Source organism: Pecten maximus, chromosome 2 (assembly GCF_902652985.1).
Source record: "Pecten maximus chromosome 2, xPecMax1.1, whole genome shotgun sequence".
NCBI lineage: Eukaryota > Metazoa > Mollusca > Bivalvia > Pectinida > Pectinidae > Pecten > Pecten maximus.
Genome location: NC_047016.1, coordinates 1,172,472 through 1,190,215, shown reverse-complemented (window position 1 = coordinate 1,190,215; position 17,744 = coordinate 1,172,472). Strand labels below are relative to the sequence as shown.

At 35.5% G+C, this 17,744-nt stretch overlaps 1 protein-coding gene across 5 annotated transcripts in view; it reads left to right on the top strand.

Moving 5' to 3' along the window:
* Window positions 1-1,292: 1,292 nt before the first annotated feature.
* LOC117344228 (A disintegrin and metalloproteinase with thrombospondin motifs 7-like) overlaps window positions 1,293-17,744 on the top strand; it is a 49,031-nt gene continuing 32,579 nt past the window's right edge. For all 5 annotated transcript variants that reach the window (XM_033906933.1, XM_033906925.1, XM_033906918.1 and 2 more), the window contains exons 1-8: window positions 1,293-1,470; window positions 11,376-11,439; window positions 12,375-12,512; window positions 13,179-13,318; window positions 13,405-13,555; window positions 13,639-13,787; window positions 14,219-14,427; window positions 14,953-15,096. In XM_033906933.1, the coding sequence (XP_033762824.1) occupies window positions 1,408-1,470; window positions 11,376-11,439; window positions 12,375-12,512; window positions 13,179-13,318; window positions 13,405-13,555; window positions 13,639-13,787; window positions 14,219-14,427; window positions 14,953-15,096 (1,058 nt within the window). In that variant the 5' untranslated portion in view covers window positions 1,293-1,407. The remainder of the gene's footprint in view (window positions 1,471-11,375; window positions 11,440-12,374; window positions 12,513-13,178; window positions 13,319-13,404; window positions 13,556-13,638; window positions 13,788-14,218; window positions 14,428-14,952; window positions 15,097-17,744) is intronic.

Genomic DNA, 17,744 nt, shown 5'->3' with positions numbered 1-17,744 from the left:
AACAAGGATAAACTATTGCTATCGTCAGGTAAGTTGTGCCAGACTGGTACCAATATCAATGAAGAGAGTAAACCTTTCCTTAAATGAAAGGACCTTTTTCACGAACAATGTAATTTTACCCACGAACCAGTTTGACCAAAACCAGATGTTATCTGTAGCACCCTTAGAGTGAACACTTGAAATAGGTTTGAAAAATTCAAAAGGTCCCAGGTGCATGTGCTATGGTAGAACACTACAGTAGGATAGCCTGGCCATGGCGTTTTTTTTGTTAAGCAAATAACTCATGTATTATGATTTGCATAAAAAATGAAAAAAATAAATGTACACTATAATTGGTATATTCATTATGAAGTAGTACATACAGGCTTCACATTTGTTAAGCCTAAAATGAATAAATTGGTTCCGGATTTTTATTTACACAGGGAATTTAGTTTTGCCTACAGCGGAAAATGGAGGCTTATACTCAAGGTAAGATAGCGGGAAAACTCAATGTACAGCATATGTCAAAACAAGATTAATTCTGACTTTGGGATATAGATATTTAATTTCAAATAGGTTTCAGAAAAAAAAATTGTGTAGAGAATTGTGTCATTTTGGGTCAAATATCATACTATTTTCAATTTTCAAGCTGTTTTCAAGTTGTTAACATGGTATCCTCAGCTCAAAAAAACATAGAAAAATTAAGTTTACTTATCCTTCAGAGCTGTATTAAAATTCCAAATGTTGTATAGATTGCAAATATATATACTTTATTAGAGGTAATATGTAGGGTTAACTGGCAATGTTTACATATCTAAAACATGTGTCATATTTTTCAGTATTGGGCATTTTTTCTGTACACTGTACCTATGGCCAAAATAATGTTATCCGCTAGAGGTGTTCAGCAGGGGTAGGTTTTACATCCAAAACTGTATCAAAAGATTATCTTGTGTGATCTAATGATTTTATTTTCTAAGGGGTATGATTTACTGCAAAATTCTATTGTTCGTGAAGGAGGTCCTTTTACAACATTTTGAAGGGAAAATCACGTGATTACAAAACACGTGTTGTGTGATATGGACGAGGATGTGGTGGGCGTTTCCATGCTAGAAGCACCAATGGAGAGCCAGGAGTGGTATGTTTGATATAAGGGACAGCCTTCTGTGTGACAGTGGTACGCAGGGGCCGTTATCTTGCCCCATTATTTACAAACTGATATCAATGAGCATTGTTGAGGAATTTATAGCCTTTAATTAACGTCTTACATATATATAAGACCATCAGACCCCTCTCTACTGCAGAGTATTGGCCTAATCCACACAGAATCACCAGATACATCTCTCTGACCAGGAGAGAGTAAGAACGTTCTACAGTGGTTCGAATGCACATTGGATAGTACCGTTATAGATTTTCGTTTTCGGGACCAACATGAAGGGTTTGCAATATTTGTTAGGGGTGATGATGCTGTTTTTAGTGGATGGTGCTGAGCAGGTAAGGAGTATCAACATAAGAATAGTCATTGTTTTGTAGAAAACAATAGCCGCATAGTAACTTGTTAGTGTCTGGTAATTCACACCCTTAACTCTGCCGTGTGGATAAGATTATGGTAAAGTTTTAGGAACGAATTGAGTCTCATTGGGAAACATTTCATTTCTTTAAGTTATAAAGTTTGGTAGGATACACGATGATTTCGTTGTCATCACCAACACCGTTTATCACTGTTAGAATGCCTACCCTTCCAGAACTGCTTGCACTCTGCCAAGTGTCTCTATATACGTCTGGCTTTCATTTTGGTTTGGACTATTGAATCATTCATGTAATACTACAAACGTTGAAGTAATGCCTTATTATTTTTACATGAATGGCATATCATTGCCGCTGTTTTCCCATGGGAGTTGCGATTTTTGAAATTTGTCAGCACGAATCCATGAAAAATCACAGTTGTCTCGCTAGTGATGTATATAGAAATCTAGCTATATCTGATAAATCATGATGATTTTATAGTATGTTAACAATTCATTGATCTAATATCGTTTTATTTCCCAAAAAAGCTTAGTACATGGTCCTCTTGTTGATGGTGTTGATGGTTTTGACAAGTTTTGTGGTCACCATACATTTTATCGTTGCGTATTTATTTCTGATGCGGTAGGAATTTTAGGGGATGACATCAGAATTCATAGGGAAATTGTTGCCACTGTCATGAATATCTTTTTGAGAATTTTCATATCATTTGTTTAAAGTTACTTTTGATAACAAAAATTCACATGTGAAAATACTTGGACTTATTCACAATGAGAAAACAGATGAATATAAATTGAAAGAGACTTTACTCTCACATAAAATATTTGTGATTTGGTATTGTTATTATTTGTTTCAAAAAGAGTATGTCATGTGATGTCATGTGATAATCGTCATGACAACCGAATTAATTAGATGTGTTTACATGATGCAAATCATTTTAAATGATGAAAGGTATAGTTATCCGGACATTAAATTCTGTATCGCCTTTCTGTTCGAGGCGGTGTCTACTAGATTGCCGGATTGGAAGATGTACTAATAGACATTTTAGTCGTCGAAATTTGCCATGTTTAATTGTTACGGTTAGGGACAAGAGTTTAAAACACTCATCCAATATCTATTCATCTTAAATTACTTAATATTTGAAATATACTTCAAAATTTATAGATGGCGATTTGGTTTGGTCTAAATCATCTAAAGGATTTTCTTTGGACTATGGTAACACCTCGAAGGGCGTATGTTCTGTTTTATGTTATGCTGGCCTGTATCTATCAAGTTTTATAGGTGGTGCTCACCTTTTGTGACTTTTAAATTCATAGTAACATTTGTCCTCGTTTTACCGATGTTTAATTAGAATTAAGGTTTTGCGTGCCTTTCGGCAGCTTTTGATTGTTTTTTGAGGAAATCACAAACTTCTAAAATCATCAAATATCCAAAATTATCCAAATTGTATTAGACATTCGGTTACTGCCTTCCTCGTATGGTCTAGAGGGTCAGAAAGAGGAGGCCGCTTTGTGCAGTATTGTATATAAAGTGTATATGATATATATGGTATATATGAAATATATAGTGTATATAGTATATATGGTATATATAGTATATATGGTATATATTGTATATATGGTATATATGGTATATATGATATATATGGTATATATGGTTTATATGGTATATATGATATACATGTATATGGTATATACATTGTCCGATGTATATGGTATCTATGGCATACATTATATATATTGTATATAAAGTGTATATGATATATATGGTATATATGGTATATACATTGTACGATGTATATGGTATCTATGGTATATATGGTATATATGGTATATACGATGTATATGGTATCTATGGCATGCATTATATATATTGTATATAAATAGTATATGTGGCATACATGCTACATATTGTTTGTATGGTATATATAGAGGATTTTGAATGGGTTCCCGTTTATTATAACATATATTTCATTCGTATGACAGAATATCGATATTTTCACGAGTGCGAAGCACGAGTGAAAAATATCAAGATATTCTGTCACACGAGTGAAATATGTTCTATTAAAAGGGAAACCATTCAATTTTCTTTTTATTGCATTTTATATACTTAAAAACAAAATTAAAGACATCTAAAAATGAATCAAGTCAAGAAGTTCGGGAATCAGTAACATAATTCATGATGTCAACTCTTTGTGACGTTACTTCACGTCAACTTGACGGCGCCATTTTGAAAGGACTGATCAATGCATAATTAAGAGTAATCTGCTGTTATCGGAGAATCTGTGCATGAAATGCTAACGTCAAGTGAGTTTTTTATCAAAAATTAATCTGAATATTTCAGAAATACATCAAAACAACCAATTTCTCTATCTTCGTTTCGATTGGAAAAATTAGCAAGTTTCAATGAGGTGAATACAACAGTTCGCTCTGATTGGTCAATATAAGTTTTATTAGTTTGATAAATTTCTATATTTCACTGCCGAAAATGCACTCAATAGAGGATATTGAATGGTTTCCCATTTAATATAACATATATTTTACGACTATGACATTCTGCATACGAGTGAAATATATGTTATATTTAACGGGAAACCATTCAATTATCTTTTTATTGCATTTCATATACTTAAAAACAAAATTAAAAGCATCGATTTTGATAGTGTCAAAAGGTGCGGGAATCAGTAATGACGTCATATCTTTGTGACGTTACTCCACGTCAGCTTGACACCTTGTACGTACTTTTACTTGTTTGACTATGTTGAGTATTTGTCTGAATAGATATTCAGTTTAGTATGATATTGTGAAGATTTCTTAATGAAACTATAGCCTTAATATAAATTATTATAATTATCAACTTCAATTTTTGTGTTAGATAAATGATTGAAAATTAATTAAGCATTTATTTAACAATTAAACGCTTGGTAGATTGTATTTATTGGGGCGTCATTCTATTTATCTGTCACTCAGATTGCATTGATATTGACAATAAATACAATCAACAAGCTTTTAATTGTTATATTTACATTTTAAATGGATAAGCACTTTTACATCATTTGAAAAAGTAACCGAATTTAAAATTTCCCGCATTTGACTTCATCGCCCACATTAGATGGAACAGCCAAGCTCGAGGTTGTAAGATGTAGTGCACTGAATATAGCAAAGGCAACTAACAACTTAAGTACATTTTATTCTATTTCTTTTTATTAATACAGAATAATTAATTTTTCTTTGTTTTCATGGTAAATACTCAAATGTGATTGGTCGAAAAATTCTTTTCATTCTTCTATGAAAGAAATTCCGAGATTGGCGCGAAAAATGTGATGTCACAATACGACAATTGACATTGCGTATTGATTTGAGAAAAAGAATCCCTTTTAAAACCAGTAAAATTGTACATAAAACATGTTTTATATAAGAAAATCATTTTCAAAAATTAATTATAAGCGTTGATGTCAATTTTTTTTAGTTTCATCGGGGTATGAAACAAATTTTGCTTGCAAACTTCTGTAAGAATCTGCGGATTCTTACAGTAGTTTGCAAACAAAATTTGTTTCATACCCCAATTAAACTAAAATAAATGACATCAATGCTTAAATGTTTCAACAAATATCAGTTGGAAAGTATTTTCTTATTAAATTTTCACAGCAAAACAAATATTTGCGAGAATTGAGTGTCACACAGAATGTAAATATCTTTCATTATTTGTCTTTTATTCATTTGTTTTAGTGTTTAAATACGATAAATCAGGAGATATGTAGTGTACTGTAATACGACTTTGGTTTGTCTCTTCGTTTATACATGTACATCATCATACTTATATTTTTATAATATACATCATCATAATTATAACATTATAATAATATACATCATCATAATTATAACATTATAATATTCAGGAGTGAACCGATGAAGGATTTAAGGAATGTGTTTTGTGGACAATGCATAAGCGATGTGTATTGGATGTGTAGCTAGAATGTGCCATACATTAATTTTAATTAATTAAGCGTATCTAAATATATATACTGTGTGTATCGTTAATTAACCTTTAGTTTGTGTTTAAGCAATACAATATGTTCAAATCGATAGGTTAAGTCCAGATAAAAATACATTGTTGTTTATGGACCTTGATTTGTAGTATATCCTAATGTAGCAATATTCATCTTACTCGTAGATCTCTTCTTCTTCCTCCCATTCTTCTTGCTCGTCTTTCTTCATGAATTATAAGGGGCCGCGGTGGCCGAGTGGTTAAGGTGTCCCGACACTTTATCACTAGCCCTCCACCTCTGAGTTGCGAGTTCGAAACCTACGTGGGGCAGTTGCCAGGTACTGACTGTAGGCCGGTGGTTTTTCTCCGGGTACTCCGGCTTTCCTCCACCTCTAAACCTAGCACGTCCTTAAATGACCCTGGCTGTTAATAGGACGTTAAACAAAAACAAACCAAACAAACCAAATTCATGAATTATAAGTATACAGTGTCGCTATCACAATTTTTATAATATACATTTGTGAAGAGACTTATGTCCAATCCAATTGTGTTTAAACAATATTTACATTTGGTACCACAGTCTTCCATTGATAAGCATATATTTTGTTCAACGTCATGTAAATGCTTCGCTTTGCGCTACGAATGAATCAAGCGCAGCGAGGATAATGATTGCGAACAATTGCGTTACCATGACGTCATTTTGGCGCTATGTTGATCATCGTCACGGCAAGGGTTTGTACTGATCTAAAAGCGGAATGGGCGCCATTTTGTTTATCTGTCACCCAGACAATAAATACATCCTAACAAGTGTTTAATTGTTAAATAAAATATGTTCAAATCAATGCAGCCCAGATCACATGACGTGATTGTTACGCAATGCTCTACCGATGAAGCAAACGCAGCGAGGATTCTGATTGAATAGAATAATTGTGTTACTATGACGTCATTATGACGGGATATTGATCATCGTCACGGCAGGGTTTTGCACTGTTTGTCAAACTGCTTATGTAAATGAATTTGCTTTAAAGACGCTATTCTCTCATATGAACGTACTGGGAAATACATGTATAAAGCACGTGTTTATTAAAGATTGGTATAGATTGTATTAATTGTCAATATAAATGCTATTTAGATAACAGAAAAATATTCTATTTATAGATTGCATTTACATTGACAATAAACAACATCAAATCAAAGCGTTTAATTGTTAATTGTAAATCGATTATTGGTATAAAAAAACCCAAAACAACAAAAACAAACCTACAACTGAATTACAGTGTTAAACCCGAGTGGTTTGTAGAGGTGTTGTCACCAGACCATCCCTAGACGTTCCCGGAAGGATTGCTGCGGTCGTACGTCTAAGTTCATATATCACAGTACTCCGAAGACGTACTGATTAAATCAGAACACATCAAAAGCCAGAGTCAGTCAATAAGAGAAAGCCGGGTTTACTTATACTAGCTAAGTCAACACTGAGTCGACAGTGGTGACAAGGGGACGACTAGTATGTGGATATTGGCCTAATGAGTATATCCCTGCCAGGTTCCCTAGCCCGTCCCGGGTGACTTTGGAGTGGGCAACCAGACGGACTACACACTATACAACTCGTTCCTATTTATCTGTCAAAGGCGACATTTTTACGACAAGTAAATCACCCAAATTTACAGAAGATTCATTTTGAAATCCTACTTTTTAGTCTCGTATATAAGGTACTTATAATGATCGACAGTGCTGTGTGTTCCGACACTCATTATAACTCTCCAAGATGTAAACATGGTCATTAAGGGGCATATAAACAGCAAATCCAGCCAAAACAGTTGATATTTTGCAAGGCTATACAACCCTACTAGGGTGCAATTTAATAAAAGTAACTTGATAAAATTTTGATATGTGTCATGTCAAACTGTGGGCCTTGCTGTTGACATTTAATTTGTTCGGTAGTTCGTAAATTTCAACAAAACATGAGAAAAATGCATGTTTCAGGGGGACATAATTAACTCATTTGTATCGCATTTATTGTGCAAAACAGTCATGTCGTTTTGCTAACAAGGGTCTAAAGCACAAAATAGGAGCATTAGTTTGACTAGATTGGACTTTATGATATGTATTAACACTGATTTTATCTAGACCTTGAAATGCAAATGGCGGTTGTGAATAATATCACACAATTATGGCATATAAAAAGGTATTTCAAACGTCAAAAATGCTCATATTAGATACTATAGTCTATAGAGAACTCTAGGCATGGCAGGAAGACTGTTTTTAGGAAAAAATGTTCATCCGTTGAGTTTGGGGTAAAAGAGATATATTTCTGAAAAAGGCCCAAAACTCACCACTTTGACAATTTGTCTTAAAACGGTCATTCTTACTATAATCAGGTGTCTTAAAAGTATGATATAGGAGCATTTTTAATGGCTGAAATGCCTGCCTTTATGCCATATTTGTGTAATATCATCCACAGCCACCATTTGCATTTCAAGGTCAAAACAAAATATGTGTTTATACCTACATAAAGCCAAATCCGGTCAAACAAATGCTCCTACCCTGTGCTATAGACACTTGTAAGCATGACAGCTGGGCTATTTTTCAGGTTTGGTTATTTTTGTGACTTAGAATTATTCCATGCTACAACTTAGCACAAAGTAACTCTATAAAAGAAATTGTTAGCATCTATATCAAATTATTTGTGATTTTAAGACACTACATGTCCAAACAACCATTTTGGTGTATTACATGACTATGTTTGTGCAAATTTTAAGATATTTATTCGTGTCTGAAATTCAACATTATTCTGCTATATAGATGACCCTTAATGAATAAACATCCTATGTGGGATAATGACAATGTCAGATGCAGCAGAAGACTTTCACTCTTCCAAAACACTTGCTGCTAAATCCATTTTTGTTTGTTTATATCTTGTCCTCATTTAAGCAACCAGTAACACCGTTCGCTTTTCTTGAAAAATAAAACGCACCTTCCAGGAGAATGAATACACTCTATCTGCTTCTCCGAACAGCTGTAGCACATGCAGATGTACCTCCACCAACTAAACAACTTACCACAACCACCAGCTACACAACTTACCATAACCACCAACTAAACAACTTATTGTAAGGTTAAGGTTATCTAAATAACACCAATCTCATCGACTATTTTTTTCTGATCATTGTTTTTATTTTTGCGGTTAGTGTATTGTAAATTAATGGGAACTAGTGGGGTGTCCTAAGTAATGTATGATTAAACTGATGGATTATTGATAAAACGTGCATTTGAATGAATTTGCGAAAGATTGAAAACGTGAAGATCGATAGTGTAAGTCCGCCTGTCAGAGGACGCGGATTGTAACTTTCATTGAAAAATTCTTTTTCTAGAAATAAAAAAAAAAAAACAAACAAAAAAACACAAAAAAACACAAAACAATCCTTCAGTTGGGAATGGTATATGGTAGATTACTAATAAAAAATGTTAGAAATAGATAATACACTTCTAAAATCATCATATGGCGTACTCTGGATTAATCACAAATAAAGGTGATATTCCTCTTTTTATCTTGAAATGGTCATGACTGTTAATATGGCGTTAAACAATAAAAACAACCCTTCAGTGTGGACAATACAGGTAAGTAAACATCGTGGTAAACGGCAGAAGTAGTAGTGGTCTTGGTTCAATGTAAGAAAATGTATATCTTATTAAATTGTCTGATAAATAACGTGATGTCTAGAGACAACACACCGATATATCTTAACGTTAATTTGAAGCGCGACAACAACTAGTCTTCGTTCTCTTTTCTATTTACCTCACTTTGACAATCCTCCTTTACTGTAGCGTTTAGTTTTCGTTCAACACTCGACTTAACACACAGAATTAGATATAACGAGGATGATATCGTGAAAATGATTGAATTTCTGGTTGGTAACAACCTTCCAACTGACTATTAACATGAGTATGTACATAGCAATGCCCCTCTCCCTTTTTCATTTTAACACGCCTGATCATTTTTAAGGGTTTATCAGACAGGATGGAGAGGACTTTTATTTCTATGTCGAGTTTCCATATTGATCAGATTTACCGAATATAATATAGATAACGCCCCAGGCTTGTCGACACCAGCCGGTTACCTACACTTATCTTTACTCACATGGACAGCTATAAACAGGAGTCATTATAATAATCATTTAAATCCTTTATTGTTTATTCTCCATTCCTTAATAGTAACATCTCTGCTTCCCGTACCTACCATATAAATATGTCCCATTTGATTCGACACTCAGAGAAGACGACATCCGAGGTGCTTACTGACGTTACTGACGGGGAGGGAAGTTGATGTGAACTAAGAAAAATTGTTATGGCTACCATGTCGTTGGGATAATGTTCTTGTTAGATATGACGTCAGACATGTTTGGTGCTTAATGATTTGCCTATTGATTCCATTGGTATCACCATTATTATCTCCATTGTTATCACCATTGTTATCTCCATTGTTATCACCATTGTTATCTCCATTGTCATCACCATTGTTATCTTTATTGTCATCCCTATTGTTATCATTATTGTCATCGCCATTATTATCTCCATTGTTATCACCATTGTTATCACTATTGTCATCACCATTGTCATCACCATTGTCATCATCATTGTTATCACCATTGTTATCTCCATTGTTATTACCATCGTTATCACCATTGTTATCACCATTGTTATCTCCATTGTTATCACCATTGTTATCTCCATTGTTATCACCATTGTTATCTTCATTGTTATCCCTATTGTTATCACTATTGTCATCACCATTATTATCTCCATTGTTATCACCATTGTTATCAACATTGTTATCACTATTGTCATCACCATTGTCATCACCATTGTCATCACCATTGTCATCACCATTGTCATCACCATAGTCATCACCATTGTTATCACCATAGTTATCACAATTATTATCTCCATTGTTATCACCACTGTTATCACAATTATTATCTCCATTGTTATCACCATTGTTATTTACATTGTTATCACCATTGTCATCACCATAGTTATCACTATTGTCATCACCATTGTTATCACCATTGTTATCTCCATTGTTATCATCATTGTTATCATCATTGTTATCATCGTTGATATCACCATTGTTATCACCATTGTCATCACCATTACCATCACCATTGTCATCACCATTGTCATCACCATTGTAATCCCCATTGTTATCTCCATTGTTATTGCCATTGTCATCACCATTGTAATCCCCATTGTTATCTCCATTGTTATCGCCATGGTCATCACCATTGTTATCACAATTGTTATCACCATTGTTATCACTATTGTCATCACCATTGTCATAACCATTGTTATTACCATTGTTATCACCATTGTTATCGCCATGGTTATCACCATTGTCATCATCATTGTTATAACCATTGTTATCACCATTGTTATCTCCATTGTTATCACCATTGTTATCATCATTGTTATCATCATTGTTACCATCATTGTTATCACAATTGTTATATCCATTGTTATCACCATTGTTATCAACATTGTTATCACCAATGTTATCACCATTGTTATCAACATTGTTATCACCAATGTTATCATCATTGTTATCATTTGGTATAACAGGAATTTGACCAGATCAAGAGGAGGACACCTGTCTTCTACAATGCCTGGTCTCCTTATAATTCTTTTTGTGTCTCGTTTTGTTAGAATTACGGATCTTTTTTATCACGGTTTTCTATATTTGTTTTAGGATAACAAGCCTGGTGCAGCTGTTTATTGTATTTTGTTCAATTCTGGTTTTCTCTTTTGTTTTTGAGGACCCTCAGATCAGATCAGAAGAAACTTGTACAGATATTGAGGGTTTTGTGTACTAACAATCAGATATTTGCTTTCAGTTTCACGAAGGCCTTTCAGAAGATCATTTAACACATTACTTCGGCGCAAAGACTAAACATGAAGGTAATGATGGTTATTGTGTGTAGATATAAGCGAGATTTATATAACTATTGTTAAAATAAATAACTGGTGATTGATACAGAAGATTAATCAATAAGTTATACGTTAGCCCAGTTTCGGAAAAAATATATTGATTATTTCTCCTTCCATTACAGAGATGACATACTAGTAACGGTGATATACTAGTAATGATGACATACTAGTGATGATGACGTGCAAGTAATGATGACATACTAGTGATGATGACTAGTAATGATGACAAACTAGTAATGATGATATACTAGTAAGGATGACGTTCTAGTGATGATGACGTACTAGTGATGATGATATACTAATTATGATGACATACTAGTGATGATGACGTGCTAGTGATGATGACGTGCAAGTAATGATGACGTACTAGTGATGATGACGTACTAGTAATGATGACATATTAGTAATGATGACATACTAGTGTTGATGACGTACTAATGATGATGACGTACTAGTGATGATGACGTGCTAGTAATGATGACATACTAGTGATGATGACGTACTAGTAATGATGACGTACTAGTAATGATGACATACTAGTGATGATGACGTACAAGTGGTGATGACGTTCTAGTAATGACGACATATTAGTAATGATGACATACTAGTGTTGATGACGTACTAATGATGATGACGTACTAGTAATGATGACATACTAGTGATGATGACGTACTAGTGGTGATGACGTTCTAGTAATGACGACATATTAGTAATGATGACATACTAGTGTTGATGACGTACTAATGATGATGACGTACTCGTAATGATGACATACTAGTAATGATGACATACTAGTGATGATGACGTACTAGTGGTGATGGCGTACTAGTGATGATGACATACTAGTGATGATGACATACTAGTGATGATGACATACTAGTATAGCATTGTTCCCCGTGTTTCAGTACCAGACTATGAGATTACCAGTCCAACTGACGTGACGTCACAATCCACTTCTTCGTCCGGACCTCAGTATACAATAAAAGCCTTCAATAACAGCTACCACATAGTTCTCCAGAGAAATGAGCACCTGATAGCTCCGGGTAAGATTAGGATCCGATGTTCTCTGCCAATTTGTTTTTAATGCTTTATTCTCTCCCGGTTTGATTTTTATGTTATTTTCTCTCCCGGTTTGATTTTTATGTTATTTTCTCTCCCGGTTTGATTTTTATATTATTTTCTCTCCCGGTGTGATTTTTATATTATTTTCTCTCCCGGTTTGATTTTTATATTATTTTCTCTCCCGGTTTGATTTTTATGTGATATTCTCTATCGGTTTGATTTTATTTATTTCTCTCCCGGTTTGATTTTTATGTTATAATCTCTCCCGGTTTGATTTTTATATTATATTCTCTCCCGGTTTGATTTTATTTATTTCTCTCCCGGTTTGATTTTTATGTTATATTCTCTCCCGGTTTGATAATTTATGTTATAATCTCTCCCGGTTTGATTTTAATGTTATTTTCTCTCCCGGTTTGATTTTATGTTATAATCTCTCCCGGTTTGATTTTATGTTATAATCTCTCCCGGTTTGATTTTATGTTATAATCTCTCCCGGTTTGATTTTATGTTATAATCTCTCGGGGTTTGATTTTTATGTTATATTTTCTCCCGTATTTTATTATTTATTCTCTCATTGCTTGTTTTTTATGTATTATTTTTTCCCGATTATTTTTTTTATGTTATATTCTCTCTCGACTTGTTTTTAGGCTGTCTTGTACTGGCAAGGCAGGCAAATGGCACTAGTGACATTTCCCCATGTCACCAAGGGGAGCGCTATTGTTATTACCATGGTCACGTGGTCAATCAAACCAACTCAGCAGTGGCTGTCAGCACATGTACAGGAGTGGTAAGTTGTTTGTACAACACGATTTAGTCTAGTGATGATTGCTAACGTTTCGATGTCTTTATTTTCGGTTTATGTTGATATTTCAGCACGGAATGATAAAGATGCTAGATCACGACCTTGTCATTCAGCCAATCAAACAAGAACATGCTCATCGTGTAAGGCGGAGTGGACACGCGGGAATCCCTCATCTGGTTTATAGGAGACGGCGAACATCCTCCAGCACCTGTGGATCGTCAGGTAAGGTAAATCCGTATTCGCAAATAAGCAAATAATTACATTAACTGAATATAGATTTAAAATTATTTTGATTCCAAACACAGAGACACCATTTCAACCAGTCACTGCCAGAAGGACAAAGCGAACAGCTGGAGGTGCTCACTACATGGAAATACGTGTAGTCATGGCCCCAGACGCCACCAAGTACCATGGAACTGACGCTCGGCGATACGCTCTCACTTCACTTAACATTGTAAGTCAACGATACGCTCTCACTTAACTCAACATTGTAAGTCAACAATACGCTCTCACTTAACTCAACATTGCAAGTCAGCTGTAAAATGTTTGCTACATACAGATCATTGCTGACAACATCATTGTTACATATAGATTATTATTGAGAACATGTTTGTTACACACAGATCATTACTGAGAATATGTTTGTTACACTCAGATCATTATTGAGAACATGAACTAGAAACAACGGATGTGACCTACAATCATTCAATTCCGTTACCATGTCACGATTCACACAGTACATTGTAACTATATTAAGTATAATTTAGTAACTACTTCACGCTACAATTTGCCATAATCTGCAATCACACACCTCAACACAATGTAACTCTATATAGTATACTACAGTTAAAATGAGAATATAAAGATGTGTGATCATATTTCCAGGCAGCTCAGACGTTCATGGATCCGACACTGGGCCACGAGATACGAACAGCAGTCGTCCAGATTTTACTGCTACAGGATGATCAGCCTGGACTCTCCATGGTTGACAACTCTGAACAACTGTTAAACAATTTCTGCTTCTGGCATGAAAAGCGCCAGCCATCCTCCGAGTCTGACGATAGATATGCTGACGGTGCCCTTCTGATTACCAAGTATGTACAGACGAATCCGCTCGCTGATAGTGAGATCTTTTCAATTTAATTTACTAGAACATGTTTGGTCATTATCATCACTTAAAGTGCCGATGTAAGCATGTTTAATTTAATGCGTTTACTGGGGTAACGCTCTCTCCTGTATTGAAAGGTGTATTAAGACCTGTATATGCAACGCTTTCGTTCATTTTTATGTTGGCACGGTTTAGAATTTACGAATGTGCTGGGTAATCTTTTGAAATCCAACATTAACAATAAAATTGTTAAGTTTACTGAATGACGGTATCCATCCAAATTTTCTTTCGGATTTACCTGTTATGAGCTTTCTCCGTCATCTCTTGGCATCACTAGGACGAAACAGCTCTAGGTTTCAACATTTTAAGCCCTTAGTATCACTACCGAGTCCTGGTAGTACTAAACAGCTGTATAGTGAAATTTAATTCAATTTTACTGTAATGTATCTGACTATGTAAATTTGTTTTGTATCCAAATCTTGTTTGTGTTATGTATATAATATATTTTCAGGTTGGACCTTAAGTATCAGGGCGATACGTCTAACCTGGGACTGGGACACATCGGAGGCATCTGTAAAGCTAACTACAGATGCTCTGTTAACGAAGACAATGGACTTGACCTTGGACTGACCATTGCTCATGAAACAGGTCACATGTAAGTCATTGTTTGTAAGGACAGTCAACCCGATCCTAAAACAAGAGTTAAAACTAGAATCAATGGGTCAAATAGACGACCCTTCTTCATGTCACCCTTCATGGAAATTCTAGATCCAAGTAAAGAAACAGGATTGTGACAACAAAAAAACAAAAAAAAAAACAAACAGGTATATTATTATCAAATACACTGCAGGTGTAGAGATCTCCGTGATGTCCTTATCTAACAGTGATGTCGTCTAAACACTGCAGGTGTATAGATCTGTTATATCCTTCTCTAACAGTGAAGTCGTCTAAACACTACAGGTGTAGAGATCTCTGTGATGTCCTTATCTAACAGTGATGTCGTCTAAACACTGCAGGTGTAGAGATCTCTGTAGTGTCCTTCTCTAACAGTAAAGTCGTCTAAACACTACAGGTGTAGAGATCTCTGTAGTGTCCTTCTCTAACAGTAAAGTCGTCTAAACACTACAGGTGTAGAGATCTCTGTAGTGTCCTTATCTAACAGTGAAGTCGTCTAAACACTTCAGGTGTAGAGATCTCTGTGATGTCCTTATCTCACCGAGATGTCGTCTAAACACTACAGGTGTAGAGATCTCTGAGGTGTCCTTATCTAACAGTGATGTCATCTTAACACTGCAAGAGTGTAAAATCCCCTCCTTCAAATCTTGATAAGATCATCGGTAAGTTTGTCGAAGGATTTTCGACATACAGCCAATGAATGTTAATGCATGACGTTTCGATGACTGTCACCTTCATCAGACAAATGGCCAGGGTAACACATGCAAGGTGTAAAACGTAATTTCGCTCTTTGGTTGATACCTGGTGATGTATGCGAGAGAGTTTATGTGGGCCCCTCGTCTCGATTTAGTACTGGTCCACTGCGGTGTATCCAGATGGCTTATTTTGTCTACCACTTCAACATATTGCTCTCCCTGTCCAATACTTTGAAGTTTTCCCACCGATCACATGGTTTTCTGTGTGGCGCGGTCTATATCAGCGGATTAATTGCTTTCTTGCTAGTCGAGTAAATTTCTTTCCTGGCTGGGATTACGCATCTTTCCGGTATTCATGAAGGCGGGTCAACGTCGTCCCGTCTCACCAATATACGATGAGTAGCGGTCTTTGCATCTGATTTTTTTAGGCATATTCTGCAACGTTTTCCTTGGGTATCTTTTTCCTTTGAAGTACTACGATCATTGTCTTGTGTTGCTTCTTAGCTGTAGTTATGACATGGCCGCAGTATATTCCCCGGAGGGCTTCGGATATACCTTTGATATTCGGAATGACCAGTTGGCCCTTTTTTGTTTTTTTCTTTATTTTGGCACTGTTTGTATCCGTTTTAGGGCCCATTCCGGATATTCGTATCTCTACACTGCTTAGCTATGTGGTCTCTACACTGCTTAGCTATGTGGTCCTGCTCTTCTGTGACTAAAGTCTCAATCTATTGAGCAAAGTGCGCACTACGCCTTGTTTCTGATATAAAGGATGATGAGAATTGAAGTTTAGGTATTGGTTTGTGTGGTTAGTTTTCTTGATATAAAATACTTTTACGGTGCCGTCTTCTTCGTATACTAGTAGAATGTTCAGAAAGACAAAGTACCATTAGTTTCTTCTCCACGAGTGAATTTAATGTTATTAATGATATTAATGGTGTTGATGTTGGCGATCAGCTCCTTCTGTGATCCCTTCTTGATCATTTCAAGTATTTTATCAACGTACCATTTCCATAAGCATCGGCTTGCAGTCTATGCGTGCTGAGGCTGTCGCTTCTTGCTTCAGATGTTCCATGAACAAATCTACCACAATAGGTTACACAGGGCTTCTCATAGCAGTGCTGAAACTTTGCTAGTAAATATTGCCTCGGAAACTAAACTATGTTGTTGTTAGCACAGCCTTCAGAAATTCCATGATGTCCTGACTCTGGACTCTAATTGAATCGTGAAAGGATGTGTTGGTGAAAAGAGAGACATCATCGTGTGAAAGGAATACCTCATCTTCCTGGATTATAATAGAAGACATAGCATCTGTAAGAAGCTTTGAACTTTTCACATGGTGTTATGGTTTACCTACAGGCGGTCCAAGAATGTCTGCTAATGACCTGGAAACATTGGATGGAGCCAGTGTAGTTCACAATAGGTCTCAAGGGGTTTCCCTGTTTGTGGATGTTGGGTGTACAGTCCTTTCTAGGGACGTTCTCTGCTGTGGGATCATGTTATTGTATTAGCCTTCAGAAATCTTGCTGTCTTGATTCATTTTTATCAGAATGGCTACTAGATGTCTTTTAAACTTTTGTGTTTGGTTGGTCTGTAATTTTTCGTACGTCTTGGTATTCTGTAGCATTGTCATGACATTGGCCTCATAGTCTTCGTGTTCATGACGACTGCCTTACCCTTAGCTGGTAGTATCATAATACATTTGTCATTGCTTAACTTTTGAAGTGCATTTCGTTCTTCTTTCGTTTTGTTGCTCGATGGTAATTTTGTTGAATTCAAAACCCCCGTTACCAGGGATCTCCAAGCAGAAGTAGGGAAACTCCAATGTATTGGACAGGGAGAGCAATATTTTGAAGCTACAGATAAAAGAAGCCGTTTGGATACGCCGCAGTGGGTACCAGAGATGAGGGGAAACAAAGACTCTGGCACGTAA